Below are 23,830 nucleotides of genomic sequence, written 5' to 3' on the forward strand. Positions count from 1 at the left end.
AGAGAGCAATGTTAGTTTTAAAGATAACAATGAAATCGTTTTATCTTCGTTTTGTTTGATGCCTTTATTTGGACACCGCTTACCTGATTCTTGCGTGCGGCAATATGCAGCGGGGTGTGGCCATTTTTGGCCATAGCATGAGGCGATGCGCCCTTATCGAGTAAAAGTAAGGCTACATTCTGATGATCGTAATGAGATGCCACGTGAAGCGGAGTTACTCCATTCTGCGTTCGAGTGACAGGTTTAGTATTTTATTAAAGCACTATCTAAGGTTAACACATCGCATGCCACATGGACTATCGGTTTTTTAATTGATCTAACACACGACTCATTCTTATGCACGACGATTAAACTGCGGATCTTTATTTTATATTTAATACGATTTTTTAGAGTAATAAAAACATTTGAGAAATTAAAGCGCTGTCCAATTAATTTCTAAGGTATAATTATCTTATATTTAATTATCTTAGAACATTTTTATTTTGCGCAAAGATCCGCAGTCTAATGATGATCCACGTGGCTTAAATGAAGGATTTGGTAAACTATTTCTCCCTCACCTTTCCTTGAGCGTCGACCGGTGCATCCTTCTGCAACAATAGTCTCGCGACATTCATATTACCGTATTTAGCTGCCAAATGCAACGGAGTGAATCCCTTTTTGGTCGTCGCGGTCAGCGAAGCGCCGTTTTCCAACAATACAGATGCAACCTGCGATAACCATATAAGAATTATAATTGGCAGTCGTTGTCTGTGATGACTAAAGTAACAATGATTGCAGCAAAACAGAAATTCCGTCGGATGGTTATAAATAGAACCATAGTTTAATCTCTTTTCTGAAATATTTATAGACCTTTGATGTTTAACACTTTACCGACCGGGAACCTGTGAGTCTATTATATGTGACAATATTTATTTTATTTTATTTTTATTTATTTTATTCATCGCGAGAGGTATCCAATATTTAGAAAATTATAAAATATGTAAAATTAATTACTCTATAATGAGATAAATTTTTACAGTCGGTAAAATGTTAATAATGACGAGAATTGTTATAGATACGTGCCTCTTCCTGGCCCTCTTTGGCAGCGATATGAAGCGGCGTGTATAAATCTTTCGTGGTGGCATCAATATCTGCACCGTGTTGAAGTAATAGCATTACAATGTCAACATTACCCAATCGGGAAGCAACGTGTAGAGGTGTTTGTTCTTCCTGCAACGTTTAGTTAATATTCAACCGCCGATACAACAACGATAATTTGTATAAAAATATAAAATATATTCGTGAAATCGATCTAAGAAAGAAACAGCGAACAGAAGGCAAGAAAGTATTAAATGTTTTTTTTTATCTTTACCCGTGCTCTCGCGTCAACTTGGGCACCATTTCTAAGAAGTATCCTGATAATATCAGTCTGATTCGCTCTGGCAGCTAAATGCAAAGGCGTTTCGCCCCTTACGGTTGGTATATCAGGACTAGCTGCATGTTGCAATAAATAAATCACTATGTTCATGCACCCCATAAAACTTGCTACGTGTAGGGGCGTCAATCCAGACTAAGCAATAAAAAATAAACCTGTTATTACTAAGAAATCATAACATCGTACTATTTATAGAAAAGAAATTCATTATTCTTAACACTGAGCCTACCGCAGTCAAATAACCAGCTCATTACTTTAACATTATTACAACAATTGAGATCATTTCATGGATAATATATAAATTATATTATTAGAACAATTATTATCTAAATAAATTAAATTTTGCCAGTGGGCGCCAATTAATTTTTGCTGTTCGGTAGCTTCAGTGTTAATAGTCTCCCTTCACTATGTGGACACTATATCATTAAATGAACTCTAGAACAGCATACTGCCAAGAATAGATATCCGTTCACGGCGAACCTGATACAATATTTGCCAGTATGCCGTTTTAAAGGTAAACAGTTCGGCCGTGGCGAATATAGTGTGAACGACTATTAGTTTCGATAATATCTATGGTGTAACTCGCTAGAGCCACTAGAGATGACGAATAGGTGAATAATAAGAAAAAAAAGAAGAAAATACCTCCGTGGTAGCCTCGATGCTAGCTTTGTGCTTTAAAAGGAGCTCAACGACCTTCAGTCTGTTCTTCTTACAGGCGATATGGAGTGGAGTGAAGCCGTTTAGAGCTCGTGCGTTTGGATCGGCGTTTCTATCGAGCAGAAGTTTAGCGACTCGTACGTGCCCGCAATGGGCCGCCACGTGTAGCGCCGTCAAGTAATCTACTGTCACTTCGTCTACCGGCGCACGATGATACAATAATATCCTCGCAGCGTCAACATGATCTCCTTGGGAAGCCATGTGCAACGGAGCAAGACCGTTCTGTCAACAGAAAACAACGGGTCAGTCGATACAGTTCCCCTCCCCCCGGAAAAGAGACCCGCTCTTTACCTGTCGTTGCAAAGTGCATTCCACCCGGGGACTCACCTTCGTTTTCGAGCCGATCGGTGCACCCTTCTCTATCAAAATATCGACTACCTCGTGGTGACCCGATCGCGCGGCGCAGTGAAGTGGCGTGAGGCCGTCTCTCGTTTTCGCTTCGATGTTCGCTCCCTTACTCATCAGAAGGTTCACCATCTTGATTTTGCCCCATTTCGCCGCCACGTGCATCGGCGTTATATTGTGCTGTTGGCGGAAAGATCACACGGTTAGATCCACGGAAATTGTCGCATTTCTTGAGCCATATTTAATATATATTTTTATAGGGAGATATAGCAAGTTAATGTATATTAGTTATCGCAAGTTACTCTATTTTTATTCATGTTTGAACGAAACTATTACAAGTCTTTTATTTAATCTTTTACTATTAATCAATTCAATCCCTTATTTATTTTTGCATTATTTCATTCATCTTTTATTCATCTTCATTGAATCTTTTATTTAATTAAAAACGAATCTATTACACGTCCCTCAATTTTCACCCCCGTTCCTCCTCACACTAAAATCATTTTAATTAACATTCGAACGAATCTATTGCAATGCTGAATCGCTTGACAAATTCTCGGTGGTGTTTTAAAAAAAAAACGACTCGCCTTTGCAGCAAAATTAACATCGGCCCCTCTGTCGTAAAGCAAGGAAGCAATTCGGTCGTTGCCATAGTGAGCAGCTATGTGGAGCGGCGTGAAACCGCTCTTCGATGTTACGTCGGGATTATGGTCGTTCTACAACAGAAAAATCCAGGTGATAGGAATCATAAGAATCCATTTTCGGCGGCGATACACATCGGCCCCGGGGATTGCATATAGGGCCTCGGTAACGAATTCTTGCGACATACTTGTAAAAGTAGGGCAGCCGCTTTGCAATCGTCTTTCTTGGCAGCAATGTGGAGGGCAGGCAATCGAACTTTACCACGAGTGTCATTTTCCAATAGAACCGCCACCACCTTGTCGTGGCCCTGTTGCATCGCCACTGCTAGCGGGGTGAAGCCATCCTGCAAACATCCATCGAAACCACTTAACATAAATTCTCATGGTGCAATGCGCTTTGGGTGACACCAATGGCACTTCCTCTATTGCATATTGGAATTTCATTGCTATAGAATTTCTTGAACTTTTTGGATATTTTTATTTATAATATTGAAGCATGTAGCTAGTAGTATTTGCCATTTTATAATAATTTATTAAGCATGATGTAGTATTCTGTGGTCTTCTAATGTTAACTTGTTTTATGAATATCGAGTGTTTTTAATTTATTATGAATATTTTGATTTTTCTTTCATGACTATCAAATTTCTTTAACTTATTTTAAATATTTGTATTTATACACTTGAACTAAAAGGATTTACCACTTCGCACTAATTTACCTAGTATAATAAAATTATTTTCTAATAATCAAAGTAATTTGCATTCGTTAACTAGGATCCTCGATTGGACGTTTCGCGAGAAACCGATCGTTTGACATTGTTTGCTCAATCGATTGGCTGTGAAAACGTGTATCAAGTCCATTTCTCTCAATATTTGAGCGAGACGCGATAAGGATGAAATGATATATCTACGAACCTCGGTGGCCAATGTTTGATTAGCGCCTTTACTCAAAAGGTATTTGACTACCGAATCATGATTTTCCTGTGCAGCCATATACAGTGGCGTGAAACCATTTTGTGACTGTGCATTTACAGAAGCACCTCGTTGCACGAGCAATTGTACCACCTCCTCCTGTCCAGCTGCAAAAAAAGAAACACCGTAAACGTTTGTTTCGAACATTAAATTTTCATTATTTAAAAACTAGAAATAGAATAAATATAATTGCTAGTAAAACACTGTGGACCTTTATGCTAATTCGTATTTTCATATACTGTTTCAGAATTAAAGAGGAGTTGTCTTAGTAAATTAAGAAAATATACGTTATTAATTTTGTTAATATTAAAAATTATAAAAAAATTATTTTTTAATAAGCTATTACATGAAATATTATTATGAATGAAAAGCATACGTTAAATACTCAAACTATTGAATAAAAAAATATTAAATAGTCTTACAAATTAATAACTAGTATTAAATATTACTATAAATTATATTATATTAACTTATTAATTTCTAATAATTTTATCAATTATAACTTTAACTACTTATTGGAATAGATTTTGTGCTCGACCAGCTCGCACTATTTTCCAATACATCCCGTGCCAAAATTCTCGATCAATTTCTCAAAGATCCGCGGTCTAATTAACGGAACGCCCTTGTCCCATATACAAGGAGAATAATCCGAACAAAAGGGAACGTCCACTCACCAAGAGAAGCTATATGTAACGCCGTGTTTCCCTTTTTGGTAGCGGCGTCGACTACCGCGCCACGGTTAAGAAGTTCTCGGACGATCTCCAAATGTCCATCTTTAGCTGCCAGGTGTAAAGCGTTCAAGCCGTTCTGTAATTAAATGCGTCGTCGCGTATCGTCCATTTAGCTGACCTCCGATCATCGTCAAGGTTACGCCAGTTCGTAAATACGTTTTTACACGGTTTTTAGATGGAATAGAAGAGATGGGCGAAGGGAGAGAGTTATGGGGAACGGTTACAGGAGAAGAGGAAAATTAGCATGGTGGGCGACACCATGGGGTGCAACGAACTATTTGCCCGGGAACCGCTTGGAGCACGGACAAACGTTCATCTGGTTGTTCACGGTTCAATAGACCCATTTCTATCCGCCGCGCGCAAAATCCGCAGCTGCCCCGGCCACCCCATTTTAGGGGGAGCTGCATGAAAAGCGACCCCCGGATTTCTTAAATGTAGTATCATGCGCTCGCTGAATTCTATTGCGAGAGCTATCTCTGCAAGCGTGCCGGGGGTTTTTTAAATGGTTCCAGCGACGGGAGAAATACGGCAAATATCGCTGCGTAAATATTTGCGTGTTTTCGTTTGATTAAACGCGCGGTATTTTAGATTGGATGTTATGGGGGTGGAAATATTTTGAGGTTTCTGGGGATATGAATGGTTAGAGATTAAATTTGTTGAGTTTGTGAATTTTGGTAGATGACGGTGTGTATTTTGTGTGGTGGAAAATTTAAATATACAATAATGTGCATTCAAGTGGTTTAAAAATATAAATATGCTATATATATAAAAATAAATATATATATATATAAAAATGTGTACTTTGTAAATTTAACAATGCGAATATGTATAAATATACACTTTATAATTTTAAATATATGTATGAACAAAAATGTGCACTGGACGAGTTTAATAATATGAACGTGCAGAAATTAGCATTTTATGAGTTTGAGGATGCAAAGGGGTGGACACATATTCGTTATGAGTTTTAATTAAAAATAGAAAGGGGTAGAAATATAGAATCTATAAATATAAAAATATAAAGGGATGCAAGTATATATTTTACGATTCTAAGACTATGATTCTATAAAAATATAGATTTTTACAGTTTTAAAATACTGTAAATCTATCGAAATATATATTTCATAACAATAATAATACGAACAGAAAAATATATTTACCGTCTTAAAAACACTTGTTTAAATTATATAATCACTCTAACAAACAATACATATAAGATATAAATTAAGTAAAATAGAAATTATTCTCTATAAAATTACTTCTACGAATCAACTGAAAAATTGCCATCCATAAACAATTAAAATAATTCTACAAAATTCCTCGCATTCTGTGAAAACCATCAATAACAACTAAATGAATTAAAGTAAAAATATAGAACGCATATTTACGAACTGCAACAAGTATAACCGCATCGACAACTAATTAAACAAATTAACTCACAGCATTCGAAGCGTTGATGTCCACTCCGGATTCGAGAAACTCCAGAACCTTCTCCAATTGTCCAGCACGAGCCGCTCTGAGAAACGCTGTGCTCGGATCGCTCTGCAACAATCAATGAAAAAGAGAAACATTAACGGAAAAGCGGACAATCGAATCCGACCGATCACGATTATTATTTCGCCGTGAAAACTGCGACGGGGATCGCAATCGAATAAACGCGTAACGGTCGATCGGCGACGGAGAAAAAGCTAGCGGTTAATTGATATAGGCGCTCTGCTGTAATACCGTCTTTCATGGTCACGTATTCGCGCAGGCATGCACGATCGTTTCCTGCGGTCGCTTTGTTGCACATCAATCGGATGTGCTCAACCGAGCGAGAAATTTATGAAGAGCGTGAGGACACTTGTTACAGATTCATTAGTGCGACCGCGGACAACATTCCTGCCGGCGGCGCGCGGCGTGTAAACTGAAAAATGGAAAGAGAGTGCTAAACGCTCTGTGAAACTGCATAAGGCTGCATAAGACTGCGTAAAACTGCATTAGACTGCACGAGACTGCAGACGGCTGCTTCGATGCTTCAGCGATCGATCCCCATACAAAGGTGCAATGTCTCCCGGTGAAACCCTATTGTACCCTTGACTCGATCGCTCGCAGACGTCAATATTGTTGTTTACAAACGCAGCGGCGTAACTTTTGCACCAACAAATTGACGAGAAATGATAGTTTATTTCTTGTCTCAAAAATTAGATATTTTAATTATTCTTGATATACTTTGAATTATTTTTTAATTGATATTACGGTGTACTGAGATTTAAGTGTACATGACATAGGCAATAATTTTGATTTCGCGTTGAGACTCGCAATTTATCGTACTCATTTATATGTTTTATTCGCGACGCAAGAAATAGCGAGTTAATGAGAATATAAAACGCTATAAATCATAGCAGTTGCTCGAAATTAATCGCATGAGCTTAATTTTAATTTTTTCTTAATATAATGTAATATAGAAATAGTTAAAAATAATATTATATAAAAATGGAATATAAAATACGATTTAATTGAATTATCTTTCATTCATTCTTGATCTATCTTTTATTTAAATATACAATAAATTAAATATAATATACATACATATAACAATTAAATAACAGTAGCTTTACTGTCAGAATCAGCGATTACTATAATATATTAATAAAAATAATATATCGAAACCTAAAAAATCGTTCGGCGCTTGTTACTTAGGGTGAAACCCCATTGTGCCGGTTATTTTGACTGCGAAGTGTTAATTGCCGCATTCAGTGATCCCGGGGCCCCGGATGAAACGAATGATCGCGCGGCATTGAATGTAATAATCGAACCGGGCCGACCTTCATCGCGTCGCGACGTCCTCGCGTCGATCGAACGCAATTGGGATTAATCTAAAAATGTAGGTGCGCCACCGCCATCCTGTTTATTTCGAATCAGACGGATAAGTAATTAATATAGAGAGCGTGGGGCGCCGTACTGTCTGACGGAATGAGATGTCGCACGGAGCGCTGGTGTCTCCTTCACCCTATATTTTTCGATCAATCTCTCGTCTCCTTCCATCGCTTTGACCTCACACACCCGCGCTTCTTGCATTCCCGGTGGGACAGAGAGAGAGAGACGCGATCGCTATAGACTTAACCACAGGGTGTTCCAGGAAACAGGGACAAAACATGATCATTTCATCGGGCAACGACAATTGATTTACCGTAACAGGTTATATCAATCCTTTTAATGGAAATGGTATTTTCTTCTGTCGATTTGTAGTTATTTGACGATAGAAGTGCAATATTTTTATAGACGCCATGGATTCTATTTGTTTTTTAAGTAGATCTCTTTCGTTGATTTGTAATTATGTGACAAAGAAAGGGGATTTTTTTTTTTAATTTTATGGTGTCTATAATTTTATTAAATAGGTACTGTATTTCTTTTTTCAATTTTTAATCATGTGACAGCAGGAGTAGAATTATTTTATGTAATCTGTGGTTAAGATTAATTTTTAAAATAGAGAATGCATTTAGTTTTGTCGATTATGGTAATTGTTAAATATACTATATTGATTAGATCAAAGTTATATGAGTTATAAGTAGTTATATTAACTATAAATAGTTATATTAATTGCAATTAGCTACATTAGCTACAACTACCATTACTCAAAACTGTCCACAATTATAAAATACAATTTTAAAATGCAGATCTTTACACGAAATTAAACCTTGCTGCATCGTCTGACGCATTTGTCTCAGTGCATCCAGTCCTAAAGATAAAATCCTTTCAATTTTATTCTTTAAACAAAGACCGTGTAATTTTGCGTACAAAATGGCACGTTATCAAATTTTAATTAATATCGTCGCAATTTCAAAATGTTTAAAAATTCAAAATTTTTTAAACGTTTTTAGATAACATATCCTACATTTTCTATGGGACACCCTGTACAAGCGGCGTCGTATACATCCTCGGCCTACACACGAGCCAGCGACAACATAAATACGTCTGGCAAGGATATTGTTGAAGCTCGCGCTATAACTTCCATTTATTTTTACGAGTTATAGTCTGCCGTCGGTTTTTTTCCTCGCGTAGGATGGACCATTTAAACGGAAACCACGGGATACCACGATTTCGAGAGATCGTGAATCGTAATTCGATACATCAGGCATACGAGTGGCTCAATGCATCGTGAATTTGTAATGCGTGAACGGGGGATCGATAATTTTAATAATTATGCAGTTGTTTGTAATTATTAAATGCAGATATTTATTGCCAATGAAATATTGAATTAATGTAAGGTATATAATATAATTATAGTATGTATTTTCTATGCGTATATGCTATAATTATATAATATTATATGTGTATATATACAGGGTGTATCAAAATTGGAGCAAGTTTTTCCTTAACGAAAGTGCAATCTGCAGCTTCGATAATTTTCATTTTGTATAAAAATAACCACAGTCAACTAACAATAATAAGATATAATATTGACACGACTTAACAACATTGAAACTGCTAAAATAGTAATAACTAATAATAACTGAGGAATACTAATAACTAATAATAACTGAAGAATACTAATAACTAATAATAACTGAAGAATACTAAGAACTAATAATAACTGAATTGCAGAAAAGAAGACAAAATGAAGCAGCATACAAACGAGAGCCAAGGAAAAACTGCAATGAGCGACAGAGGAAAACTGCAACTTTTGTTGCAACACATATATTCCTTCAACTTTAATTAAAACAAGAATCCTGGAATTATTTCATCACGTCCGATAATCTCATTACAAATAAATAAACTTAATCTGCTAATTCATTATTATCATATATAATTGGAATCATATATAATTGGAATGCAAGAACTGCAACGATGCAACTCTTTATCGAGTTTCCAATTACCACGCCAAATAATTCTTGACAATCTTTTTCTCCAAGACAATTATCCAATAAAAATGATTACCCAACCCCGCCAGTTATTATACATCGATAGACAACCTAAACAGTATTATCTATACCTAATAATATTGCTCGATAAACCTTGGATTTTCCGTGAATGATAAAAACGATCGTCGTCGTAGATAACCCGTTCGATTAGGTAACCGGTAAGAATCGGTAACGCGATCACGGGGGCGATCCTTTATTTGTTTTAGCACGCGCGCCCGTAACACGGTTTTAACGGGCGCATTCAGCCGGCGTAAATGTAATTTCTCCGCACATGTAACCGTATCCACGCCACCACCACCCCCCTCCTCGCCCCCCGCGGGCGATCCGCGATGTATTTAAATCCGTCTGTATGTATCTTGTATGCAACTCGGGTGCAAAGAACCTCCTGCGCTTGCAAAGTCCTCCCGTCATGCTTTAAATAATTCAGCGGACCGTTACACCGGACACGTGGATAGAGAGTCCCTTCTTCTTGCGGCCGTCTATCCCGTCCTCTTCTTTCACCGTCTCGAAACTACCTTGCCCCCATCCCATTTTTCTTCAAGGTGCGCTGCATCTTCCGTGCTAACAGCCCGACAAAAGTCCGCCGCGGTCAATGCACCCATCGTCTTTTTTCACCATTAGAAACTCGCTGCGGACGGGAAATTTTCGACCGCTGCCTTGGCTGGTGTCGCGGCAACGTTGTTAATTTTTTTTAACGTTACAAATCAGACGGGTGAAAATCTTACACTGTTTTTATTTTATTGAGAGTATCTCTTTGTTAATTATTTATTTGGACGGAATACTTTCGGTTATGAAATTTTGGTTTATATTTTAATAAACCTTCTTGGGTTGGTATTAATTATTTCATTGTTCGATTGGAATTATTTTAGAAGTATAATGAGATTAATTATAAGTTCAACGAATTTTTGGTTTGTATAATTCTTGCGATTTTAAAGAATGAATTGGTCATTGGAATTAATTATGTTTTGGCTATGGGAACGAATTATTAAGTAAAATTAATTTATGATAACTTTGATTTATACGTTGATTATGTATTAGATATTGTTAATTCGTTGTAATGGTATTTAAACTGTAAAAAGGAATTACTAATTGGAATTAATGTATAATTCAATAGAAATAAAGTGTCACTGAATGAGTATACGATATTTATTATTATTATTATATCATTATATATATTATTAAATTAAGTTAATAATGTATAGCCTGTGAAAATGAATTGTTAATCAGAATTTATAATATTAAAACTATAAAAATGAAATATCAATGAAAATTAATATATTATAATATAATATATTAATATATAACGATTACATATTTAAATCATACATTAATTTATATATTAACATATCAAATACTATTGGTTAAAGCTAATAATATTTAAACTGTGAAAACGAATTATTAGCCATAATTAATAGTATCTAAATTTCAAAAATGAATGACTAATTAAAGCTATAATTTGAAAAGTAAAAATATATAGCATATATTATAACATATAATTTCAACAATAAAAATGTAAAGTATGACCAGACACAGTGCTGCGATTGAACGCGTACGAGGGCAGCAGCAATTGTTACGTAAATCGTGGGTCACTCGGCTAGATAAGGCGGCCCTATTTGTCGCGCGGTCATTTCAATATATCCCCCGTGGGGCACCTGCGCATGTAAATGATAATTACATGCGAGTAGATAAGCCTGTACCTGGACAAAGTGGTACAAGTACAAGCGATAGAGAGCCGGCCGCTACCCAGGCCCGGGCAAGTGAAAATCCGAACTCCATTAAAGTACACTTTTCTTTAATGTAGAACCCACCTAGAGCGACCAAGCCGGTCTTCAATTTACTTTTCTCGCTCGAACCACTTGTACCGGCCGCGCAAGGGTTCGTTTCTAATTACAGGTGCGCGCGCGCGCAGCAGACTCTATTCCGCGGACCTGTGTTCCGCGTTAAAAGGTTCCGCGTTAATTGGACACCTTCGTTTGCATGCGTAAAAGTGGCCATATCGACGCTCGTTACGAAAAATAACTCGGCGAAACCCGGGTAAATGAAACGCGCGTTCTCGAATATTTTTCACTACTTTTCTTTTCTTTCTTTCTTTCTTTTTTTTTTGTCGCTCGCACTCCGCCCGTTTTGTCGATTCAAGAGCGATCTTAATTTATGCGCGCGCGGTTTCCGCGTCCACGGAGAACCGTGGGAGTCGATGGCATTCCACCGGCGTCGACGAATTTTCATTTCACGTGAGAGCGGAATTTTCATTCGTCCCAGCGCGATATTTTTAGATCGGAAGATCTTTCGGTTAATTCTCGTTTTTGGATGGAATTTTGGAGAAGTTGACGAATAAAGGTATTTTTAAATATTTGAAATTGCATAAGTTAAATATGTTAATTATAAGAAGTGATAATAAATAATAGAAAGTGGTAATAAGTATATTACGTATAAAAGTTAAATGTATTAAATATAAGAATTATATATATTAAATATGAAAAGTGTATAATGTATGATTGCATGCATTATGATGCACTTGCAGCTAGAAATTATATATAATAGTACATTGATTGAAGATATTAACTATAATAATGTATTAACTTGCAACAGATATTTTTTACACAATACATAAATCGCAGACAAATTTGCAACAAACTCAACACGATTATATTTTACATAAAAATCTACTACAATTTCACCCTTACCCAAAATAAATTACAGTTTATATTTCAAATAGAATGCAATTCAAAGACAAAAGGATGCAAAAATGAGCAAATTAAATGCATTTCTACAGTACGTCATAAGACACTTCAAAATTTGTTCACACCTTGACCCATTAACCACAATTAACCAATAAATAAAATTATAAAAATATCTCCTATTTCAAACTTACTTAAATTGAATTTACCATTATTTTTATTACTATCATTTATTCAAATATAAAATCCGGCAGATATAAAAAAAACTCAATATTATAACTTTCCATAAACATTTCTATCCTAAAAAAAAACGACAATGACGGGTACTGAATTGAGTTAACATAATCGTATGAACGCAGCGAAAAAATAATGGAAAAATGCGCGAACGCACTCTGAAAGTGCATAAAAGCTGCATACAAATGCGAAGCGTCGCGAACGTAAATATAAGTCCAGTTCGACGTTAATTAGTAATTCAATCGCCCGATACGGCGATTATCCGTTTCACCGCTACCTAGAGCAGAGATATTGCCGATTTCCGCGGACGAGTGGGTCGTAATCGGGAAGATAGGCGGTGCATCGAGCGCGCCGAGAGTCGCTCGTCGTTGCAAACAAACTTATGAAATTGCCGGCTGGTGGAAGAAAGACAAGGCATTCCGGTGTTACGTCTGATCTCCTCCCCGGAGGCGAAATAATTGATCCGTTCTAAGAAAACCGTCGCAGCTAATGACTTACACGCGGGTGAGTACCCTCGCGCGCGACGTCTGGCCAGCGGCGCTTTAAGGGTTTCTACAATCCCTTGGGGAAGATGAAAGGAGTCTAAACATAGAACAACGGCGTCGTTTAATCCGCGCTATCGAACCAGCCTCAAAATCTATTATCATACTAGGTTAACATCTCCGGTTAACCCCTTAGCGTATTTTCACGAGTCCGACTCGTGATGGAAATTACTAGTTGTAAATTATTGAGTATGGATGTCTTTGGTATTAATATTTAAGCATTCTAGTAAATTCAGGAATAAACATTAATGTTCGATCCCTTTTTAGAAATCATACCAGTCGAAAAATTCCTAATCGTAGTGAAGCAAATGGTACGTCAAGGGGTTAAAGAAGAGTCCGCGATCAATTATCGCCTCGATGCTTCCGGCTCTCGAGTATCACCGGCTCGGGGAGATAGGTCTATTAGTCGAGATATAGCCTAAGTCGAGAGGTATGAGAAATGAGTGATTTGTAGGTATAGTTGGTATTAAGTACAGCATTAATTTTTACGTTAAGTAACTTACGTGAAAATTTTATTTTGATGGCATGTGATTTAGTATTTCAATTTTGATTTGTTTTTGCATGTTACTTTAATTTTGGGATATTTTTGGAACCGCTCTAATTGTTCTAAACTTCTAAACCTTTATCTTTAAAAAAATAGAGAAAGCCTGAAAAATAGACCAACCTTTTTCCTTCACAAAAATCGAAAAACCTATCCATTAAAAAATATTCCAACCCTATAGACAATAAATTACCCCTTCGCCTACCCCAAAATCAAACAAAATATACCATCAAAAAACATACTAATCTCTCGCATGATGAAATCGCAGAAAATTAATTCCAAGCACCGTAATCTTAGCTGAAAAAACATTTCCTCGAATTTCTCAAAATTCCTTTAACTATCTCTGCTAACAATATAACTCCACCTCAAACTCGCGTCAAGATAAAACAAAGGAACAATAGGAGCCAGCGATCATTTGATTATCGAGATTTCGTGTAATTTATCCGATGAATATGCAGATGCGGCACGGTCCAATCCGCGCGCGCTCGCGTAAACAAAGAAAAGTCACCGGCTAAATATAGTTCGTGAGGTCAGGGCCGTGAATAATTCGCGATATCGGCTGCACGATTATTCCACGTCAACCTGTATTTCCGGTTGGCGGTCCGCTGCCGCAACGTGAACCCCCGGCCCTCTCGACGGTCATTCGTACGCGCTCTACGGCGGGCCCGCGGGAGCGCCGCGCGGCTCCGGTTTTGCACGGGGATCGCTATAGTTAGCCTGGTGCACCGCCAGAAATTGCAGTAAGACGCGCGCGAGCCATCATGCCGCACCATCATAACACACTTCGGGAACGGGCGAGGCCTATATCGACGGAACAGAATTCCGATGGTACCCGTGTGCCCGTGTCGTTAAATCTCTGCAGACGCCGAGGGAAAACCCGGTGATCCGTGAATTACGCCACGTTTTCTCGCCGGCCGATGTTTACGAATGCTCTTCCGTCCAAGGACGACGTATACGGCCCACTCGACGTTTTATTTCATCGGATCCTTCCGGTTTGGGGGTGGTTTCTCGCGCCTTTTTATTCCGGCTGCCTGTTTTACGAATTTAGGGCGATATTTAAATCTTGTAAATGTAGGCTATAAATACATTATTTATATATTACATTATATTAACCCTTTGCACTCGACTTTCCCCTCTCAGGGGACATCGTAATTCTAGTATATGACTAAACATTAAAGTTTATTAGCGATTTGAAACTATTTCTCGGTGTCTACAAATTCATAGAAATCGAATATTATCATAACAATATTATATATACATATACATATATATCGTATACTATATAATAATATAAATGTTTATAAGCGCTGGTAGGTAACATCCATGATGGCGTCGAGTGCTAAGGGTTAAATATATGTTAAATATATTACGTATAATACAGCATATAAAATTTGTTATAATAAAATAGAATATAATATAATATGGAGATATAATATAGCTGGTAATTTCAAAGTATTTTTAAGCTAGCTATAGGATTGTTTTGGGGTAGTTTGAGGGAAATTTTATATATTTTATATACTTAGACACATTTTATACTCTTCTTAAATTAATAACAGTTCTAATTAAATAAAAAACTGCTTCTCTCTTTAATAATTTCCTACAATTTTCATGCCAAATAAAAATTGCCTGCATCAAGGAATAAATATCAAATCGTTTCAATATACTAAAAATAATACATCCTCAATGCTCTTAATTTCTACCCCATTTTAAATAGCAAATAACCAATTTTTCGAAAATCCACTCGCCAATCGAAGATCACTATAAACACAAAATTCCCCGGGCAACTCGCAAACATTGTGCAGAAAGCCGAATCCGCGCTACCAGCCGGCGAAACAATAATTTGTCGGTCAGGAGGTAGTAAAAGCGAAACAAATGTCGCGGGACGAGCAGCAGCGAGGATGTTTTTCCGCGCGGAAGTAAGCACGGCGAAGGAATTTACGAGAGGAGAAGGAGCCGGTCTGAATGGCGACCGCGGAAATTAAAGCCGGCAACGGCAGAAGGACACTAATCAGGGCTACGACAATGGGTGAAAAAGGAGGCCGGGTTCGTTGACTGTGGCTAGGGAGGCGACACAGACGATGGAGTACGGATAGCAGGAAGCAGAAGAAAACCGCGCGAGAAAGAGCGAGCGAGAGAGAGAGAGAGAGCGAGAGAAGGAACGGTAGAAAAAAGGAAGAAAAAAGTTGGCTCCGGCGACGCGAGCCTCGCCGCTCGGAGCATAATCGAGTGAGCAACCAATCAAGCTTGCAGGCACGTCCGTGAACCGATCGATGATTTAATGTAACGGAGAGAATTACCGGTCTCTCTCGCTGTGATATCGGCGCGGAGACGCGTCTCGCGAGGAAAATAGATGACAGCATCGATAAAAATGCCGCGGCCACTTTTACGATCGATCTAAATCGCCGCGGCGGCCTTTGTCGTTTCCGTTCGGTTTCCATTTGTTTCACCGGGCAACTTCCGGTTCGCCGCGTTGCTCGCTTTAAAAATGACGAATTTATGGGTCAAGGGAGAAAATAGTTTTCACGGCTTGGTCCATTGGAAGATTATTAATAGGCTACTTAATGACGAGGCTTTGTGGAGGGAAGACTAATTTCAGAGGCTGCCGGCTCCGCCTAGTGTTTCGTAGCGCATGGGGTTCGATAAGGGGATGGAAATTGTCGAAACGGAGGGGGACAGATATTAGGGACATTTGTTTGCTATTTGGACATTGTTTGACTTGTTTGGAGTAAGTGTTTGTCTAAGTTGATATTGGGATATTTTATTCGCCTGACGATTATTCATTGGTTGACATAAATTATTCTATTTTAAATTTAATAATATAGAATATAAATACGGATTCATTAATTATTCGAACAACAACACTCGCACAAACTTAATACATTAATATTGTACAAGTATTAGCTTGTACAAACTTAATATGTTAATATTGTACAAGCATTACCTGGCAGAAAATTAATACCAAATATTAATATTACTTGCACAAGCTTAATATTAATGATTAGACAAGCTTAATATTAATGATTAGACAAACTTAATATTAATGCTTGCACAAACTCAACACAAATGCTTGCACAAACATAACACCGATGCTTGTATAAATATAATACAAGTGCTTGTACTAAAATAATATATTAATATGATACAAGCAGTAGCTTGCACTTTAATTCATTAATATTGTACAAGCAATAGTTTGCACAAACATAATATATTTATATTGTGTAAGCAGTACCTTGCGCAAACATAATATATTAATATTGTACGAGCAGTAACCTGCAGAAAATTGGTAAATTAATATTTTCTAATACCAATAACTGCGCAAACATAATATAGCAAGCATTAGCTGGAACAAACCGAATACCAATGTCTGCACAAACATAATATATTAATATTCTACAACCATCAACCCGCACACACGGAATGCTTGCACAAACTGCACCAGAGTATCAACGACGATCAACAGAGCAACCAACGCCACCGTGACTGCCGTGTGTCAACAAACGAAGGGGTTTGGCAAGTTCATTGTTTGGCTCTGATAACTATTTCATGAAAGAGCTTGTCGGCCGTTGGCACCGGTTGTATAATTAGTATCGGTCGGTAAGTAATCTTAATAGCGAAATGTCAGCAGTAGAACAGCGGTAGCAACAAATCGCGAGCACATACTATATCTGCGCAACTCGTGGGAGGAGGAAGAAGCTCGCGGTAACCGCGCGCATTAAAACAATAACTTCGTTCAGGCTGCTCTCAGTGCGCAACGCGGCTACGAGCGCGCAAATAGGCGCTATATACATCTCTAAAAATACTCTATTCTCCGTTGCACGTCGCCGCCGCGCTAATTAACTATTGCAATTGAAGTCAACGAAAACAAACGACAGAGCACGTCTTTGATTCCATTCGATTAGCCCCCCCCCCCCCCCCCCCCCCCACGCAAAAATAACGACGATTAGAACGTTTCCAAGAAAATGCTCTAGCAGTGTCATTAGCTCAAATTTCTTGGGAGGAGGAGGAGGAGGAGGAGGGGGTGGGGGGTAGGGTTATCGTAGCTATTTACGGATCGTGTATATTCTCTGAATTGCCATAAAGCATTCCGGGTTTTCAGCCGCTCGCGAATTGTCTTCCCACGGTTTTCTATTGTGTAAGTTGTACTATTATTGCAGGTTATGTGTTGTATCTTCGCTTCGATTGTGTTCGCCTTTTTTATTGTTGTTTTGAGGTAATGATAACTGATGTTAAAGGTCACGAGCTGCGAATAACGAATTAAAAATTACGAATTAGGTGTTGCGAATTAGGTATTACGAATCAGTTATTACGTATTAGAAATTACAAATTATGAATTACAAATAATGAATTAAGAGTTACGAATTGAGAATTAAGTATATCGAATTAGGAATTACGAATTACGAGTTAAAAATTAATACTTGTACTTTATACCTGCTAAGTCCTTAAAGGAACTAACGTGTATCACTTTATAACAATAATATAAAAATTGTACTTATTTCATCCCAATCACGACTCATCATCTATTATATAAATCAATTAACAAATCTCTCTAATTTCTTTGACTTCTAATAACAAAATTTCTACAATTTTCCCTGAATAAATTCTTTCAGCTTCATTCAACTATATCCCACAGAAGAGTCTTCTATAATTTCCAGCAACATTAAAAACAAGAAACGCGAAACCACGACACCGAGACAAATCGCCAACATCGCGCGGAACTGCAAGGGACATCTTCGAAACCGCGCGATCCGCCGTGAAATATTCGAGAACCGTTCCGTCCGACCGCCGACCGCAACAATAATTCTAATTAGTCCGCAGCATTTTACCGGATTGCCGGGCAAGCTTTCGGGAAGCCGACCACAGGCCGCAAAATATGTTTACCCCGGCGTGCTCGCAACGGACGAAAAGCAGAAGCGGACAGCTCCGCCGCTTAATCAAGAGCCGCGAAACGCGAGCGCGCCGCGGAGCGTGCACGCAACGCGCGGTTAAAAATACGCGGCGAGGTGCGAAAACGTCGCGAAAGCGGGCGTCGTTTTCACGCGTACACACAATCCTTCGCCGCCGTAATTGTTTTTCCTTCGACGTGCCGAACGCCGGTGCACCACCGTCGTTGTTTCCCCCCTCTCTTCGCCCCGGGCGGCTCTAATTAAATTTATCAATGCCGAGCTGAGAATCCGCCGGCGGCCGTGTTCCCGCGAGTCCTGCCGGGAAAAACTTCCCACGGGAGCGGGTCTAGCCCTCTCGCGAAACGATATCTTTGGCAATGATCTCCGAGCTGGCGTCGTTTATCAATGAAGACGACATGGAATGCTTGGAACGTATTACTGGCCCTTGGGAACGGAGATACGGTAGACGTGGCTTGCACGGTCTAAGTGCACTACGCGTCGTTACGTTTCAAGGAGGAGGTTCGCAGGGCTACCGCGGAACTTCGTTGCGGAAATCGTTGGATGCGGCTTCTGAGAAAAGGCGAATTTAATGGCGATTTTAATGGCGAATTTATTGTCGTTCTTTTAATTTTTTGGGGTATGGCGGGATTAAAATTGTCCCACCTTTTCGAGCTATGTTGATGCATGGTGGGGCAATTTTAGACCCATCTTGTAGTATTGCAATAGCTGCAATTTTACTCTGTTCATTCGTGAACCCACATAGCACGGTGGGACTATTTCAGTCTAGTTCCATGACAATAAATTTATTTTAATTATTATTCATAGCTTTTTAATACAAATATACTAATTTTGTTTAATTAGCAATCCGACAAAATTTCTGTGCAACGTGAGTCTATTTATTTCCTGAAATTCTATGCCTCCAAGAATTAAAGAAGAATTTCGGAGTAATTCGTAATTTATTTATGCACTTTTCAGTGCATGTAACAATGTGATATTTACTATAGGAACTGTCTGGTTTAAAGCGTAAATGAATGTGTAAGTAAATAAAGAAGCACTCTGCGTCGTTGAATTACGAAATATTGATTACGTTAGTGTTGGTTGCAAGAGGGTTAAATTCATTTATCGGAGAATAAAATAAATATAATCGTTACTATAACATAAACATATTAGTTATTAAGTAATTCGATAAATCTAGTTAACAAGTAATCAAATAAAAATCCTCGACCTAAAAATTAAGTGAACCATCGCTGCATTAAAACTGCAATTCTCTTCAAATATTTCATGCAACATTATCAAAATATTTTCCACGACTGTCTCACAATTCGTACACATACGCCATCCCTCCCCATTACCCGAGTCATCAATTACGCCACGCTGTCTCGGTGCACGTCACCTCACATAATCGAACAACGAGTTTCGCGAAAGAAAAAGCGCAGCCGCACGCTGCGAACACGTTCGTTCTTACAACGATATCCTGCGGGACGATCGCGCGTCTGGAAATAAAATCCCCGGCGACGAGCCCTCGGATCGTGCAATTGAAAACGCGGGACGAGATCCGGCAATTAGATCCGAGCATCGAAAATGAAATCGTCGGCGAAGTTTCGCTTTCGGGCCGGTACACGGTCGCGCAGGATCGCCGCTTGCATAATCCGTGACACGTTAGAGACGGCGAAATGACATCACGTCCTCGCGAGCGTGAGGTCATCGGGTGGCTGCGGCGACTGCCTCGATATCATACAGGTTTTTACGATGGATTTCGCCCGCGACCTCGCCAAGATGACGCGCGCGTATACTCGTCGATATACAGACACGGCCGATTTACTGAAAAAGCTGATCCGCCGTGGCCGTGCTATACAATCGACGGTATAGAAGACCGCGCTACTTCATATCCATGAGTATGTGTGCGAGAGAGAGATAGAGAGAGGGAGAGAGAGAGAGAGAGAGAGAGAGAGCTCTCGATTACGTACTAACAACACGCTATAAATAGAGAATGAGACTCCGTCTGGAGAAATGATCGCGGATCCGCCGGTTTTATCGACCAATCACGGTCAGATCTAACGCAGAACTTCGGATTCTTATGTGCCAGCGTCTTCAAATATTTAGGTATACACTCCACGTTGCTCGAGTGGAAGAACAGCTTCTAGTGTTAAGCACGTTGTCTCTTCAAATCTGTTACTTTTGTTCGTGTTTATTCGGTGTACAAGGCGTGTCGAAATGATTGTAACTACAGGAAATAAGGGGTTGCTGAAATCATTTAAATTAATTTTTTTTTAGAGATAATGCAATTCGCGGTTTTGTTTATAAGTTAACAAAAAAAACGGCCAATTTGCAAAGCGCTGTAACCAGGTCGAGCCAGCGACCTGAACAATTGCTTCGGGGCGCAATGAAAAGGGTTAGACATTGTTCTTAGCAAAGACACTTTTCTTTCAATTATAATATTATTTCTATCGAAAGGGTTAAAGTTCAGCTTTGAATATTTTAGCTTGATACAGTTGTAATAAAGAGCCGAAATTTATTTTTGATAATTTAATATTCGTAAAAAAGGGTCACGTGATACGGGAAAAATTATAATTGCATTGTCAATTATAGAAAAATGTATTTCCACCTGTGTAGTAACACAGCTCACCTTGTAATTGCATTATGCGAGACGAAAGAAAGTTTTGAAATACATGTATAGACAGATGAATCAACTATGATAATCAATGAATCGATTACAATATATCAACGTAATAATAATTGCATGCGATTGTATAGATAAATAATTTATGAAAGAAAGTCTTGCGCTTCAATGCGATTTTATTCGAGCAATAATTACTGACCGATTGCAATTTGCTGAACACGGTAACAGTATTCAATGTTCAATTGAATATCTTTTATATATATATATGAATACTTATATATATATTTAATTGAATACTTTTTTGAATACAAATTTTAAGATGTGTGGAAATTTTGGTACAGATTTGTTAGTGTTAAGTAATAAAGGGTAACAAATTTATAGAAGACTTATTAGTGTTAAACTATGCAGTGTGAAAACTAAAAAGATATACTTGTTAGTGTCAAAGTCTAAAACAAAGTAAAAGAAATTTATATTAAGAATCAATTGCAATGTAAATTAATATTGAAATCTTATTAAATACCTAAAGTATTATACTTCAAGATTAAGACATTTCAAAAGTCATTATATTAAGGAAAACAATTAATGGATAAAGACAGATTTATACAAAATTTAGAAAAGCCTCGTGAAAATTTAAAATGTGATCAAATAAATTTATGCTAAAAATCCATAGCAACGTAACTCTCCTACACTAGGAGAAATAATTAATTGATACACCTGCAACCGTAAATCACTATAAAAATGGCACTCGGTGCAGTAAACTAAACATAAAAGATTGATAAAACGTCTTCGTTTATTTCTAACCGCGAGGATCGCGTTCGCGATTGTTTTTTCTTTCCTTCCCGGGATGAACCATGAAATGCAAAATGCAGGCAGCGGATTGAATTACCGCGCGGAAAATTCTTATCCGTCGCGCGGTAATTACCTCGGGTAAATAATAACGTCGTGGATGTAACCATAAAAAGCGGTAACGTCCAGCTCGTGAAACACGTCTCATCCTTTCTAGCCTTAATAATAGGACGCTCGAGATCGTATCGTTACCGTTATAATAGTTGAAGCACCGGATACGCTCGCTCAAGAACCACTTACTTTCTCGGTACACCACCGACCGACCGACCGACCGACCGACCGACGACCTACCCAAATTTCATATCCTCCGCTTCTGGACGCCGGCCAATTTTCGAGAATCTCTTCGCGTCCGGGATCGTCATCGTTCGAAAGAAAAAGGTAGAATCGATTACTCTTCTCGAGGAACGACGCGATTCGACGGCTAGCTGTTCCACCGAAACGATTCTTAGAAGTCTCTCTGTACGCTCTCGCACCGAACCATTGGCCGGGCCAATGAAAGATCTACCAGTCACGAACAAATATACAGGCTGACGAATGATAAATACAGTGGTCGATTTCGAAGGTATATTCGATCGTTTCATTTATTTGTTCGGATGATCGCTCTGAGAATTATTTACAAGGTAACTTGTTCTTTTTTTAAGGGAAACTTATATTTTTATTTGCGGAATTTTATTCTTCGTGAAAGAGAAGAATTTTACTTTACGAGAATATTTAATGAAATGCAAAATTTGTTTAGTCATCTTTTTATGATTGAATTTATTCACAACTTTTTACACATTATATAGCAAACCAGTCCTTTCACCGAAGAAATTCATTTTACTCGGACACATACTATTCCAAAATTGTGAATAATGTGAATATTGTCTTGAATATAATCTTGCAATGTTTAAGAGATAACTCTTATCATTTGCTTTTCGGTCTCGGTACGTTTTTACGTTAAAATAAGTCCACATTTCTCCGCGATTCTATTTTAATAGAACGACGATATAGTTCAGCGCGGGCCATCATCTCCGGGAAATAGTTTAGCAAAACGTTTACAGAGGCGAAGACGCAAGAATTTCTTGCCACAAAGGGCAGCCGTTAACGTATTAAACTTTATAAATTACCTCATAAAATTCCTCTGCGCAGCCTCCCTTTCGACAACGCTGAAACGCCGTGAATGGAATCAATTAAGAGCCATTGTTCGCTCGAATAATACCGATGTTTCGTTAACAACGAAAGTGTAAATAGAAAGCGAACACCGAAATCCTCGGAGCGGTCATCGAAGTCTGCGTTTTCGTCTCTCTAACCCATTAAATGCAAGACCGTATTCTTTGTATTGATAATTGCCAGGTTAATATTGATAATTGCCAGGTTAATATTGACAATTGCCAGTTAAACTATCGGTGCACCGAATTTAAAAATTTTTGTATAACATTTTTTATAATACTTTTATAGCACAGCAGATCTCGAGCTAGAGATTTTAAGTCTTAATTTAAAATTTGATAAACTTGGCCACGATTATTAACGCAAAGTTATAGCACTTTTACAGTATAGCAAATCTTAATAAGGAGATTTTTGTTTCCAAAGTTACAGCGCTTTTACAGTATAGCACTTCTCAGCGTGGCGATTTCAAGCTTTAGTTTGAGATAAAATAAACTACTACATTTTCGCAAAGTTGCAGTACTTTTACAGTACACCATGTATTAAACTACAGATTTCAAGGTTTAATTTAAAAATAAAGTCATCCTCCTACGATGATTTTTCGCAGAGTTATCGTCAATCA

At 38.1% G+C, this 23,830-nt stretch overlaps 1 protein-coding gene across 14 annotated transcripts in view; it reads right to left on the reverse strand.

Annotated features, from left to right (window-relative positions):
• Positions 1 to 23,830, reverse strand: part of LOC144470402 (uncharacterized) — a 153,422-nt gene that overhangs the window by 93,201 nt on the left and 36,391 nt on the right. For all 14 annotated transcript variants that reach the window (XM_078181479.1, XM_078181476.1, XM_078181471.1 and 11 more), the window contains exons 3-13: positions 6,258 to 6,359; positions 4,761 to 4,893; positions 4,030 to 4,193; positions 3,306 to 3,461; positions 3,064 to 3,192; positions 2,459 to 2,656; positions 2,057 to 2,353; positions 1,352 to 1,549; positions 1,063 to 1,209; positions 558 to 707; positions 84 to 224 (exon numbers count right to left, since the gene is read on the reverse strand). In XM_078181479.1, coding sequence (XP_078037605.1) covers positions 84 to 224; positions 558 to 707; positions 1,063 to 1,209; positions 1,352 to 1,549; positions 2,057 to 2,353; positions 2,459 to 2,656; positions 3,064 to 3,192; positions 3,306 to 3,461; positions 4,030 to 4,193; positions 4,761 to 4,893; positions 6,258 to 6,359 — 1,815 coding nt within the window. The remainder of the gene's footprint in view (positions 1 to 83; positions 225 to 557; positions 708 to 1,062; positions 1,210 to 1,351; positions 1,550 to 2,056; positions 2,354 to 2,458; positions 2,657 to 3,063; positions 3,193 to 3,305; positions 3,462 to 4,029; positions 4,194 to 4,760; positions 4,894 to 6,257; positions 6,360 to 23,830) is intronic.

This window comes from Augochlora pura, chromosome 5 (genome assembly GCF_028453695.1).
Source record: "Augochlora pura isolate Apur16 chromosome 5, APUR_v2.2.1, whole genome shotgun sequence".
NCBI lineage: Eukaryota > Metazoa > Arthropoda > Insecta > Hymenoptera > Halictidae > Augochlora > Augochlora pura.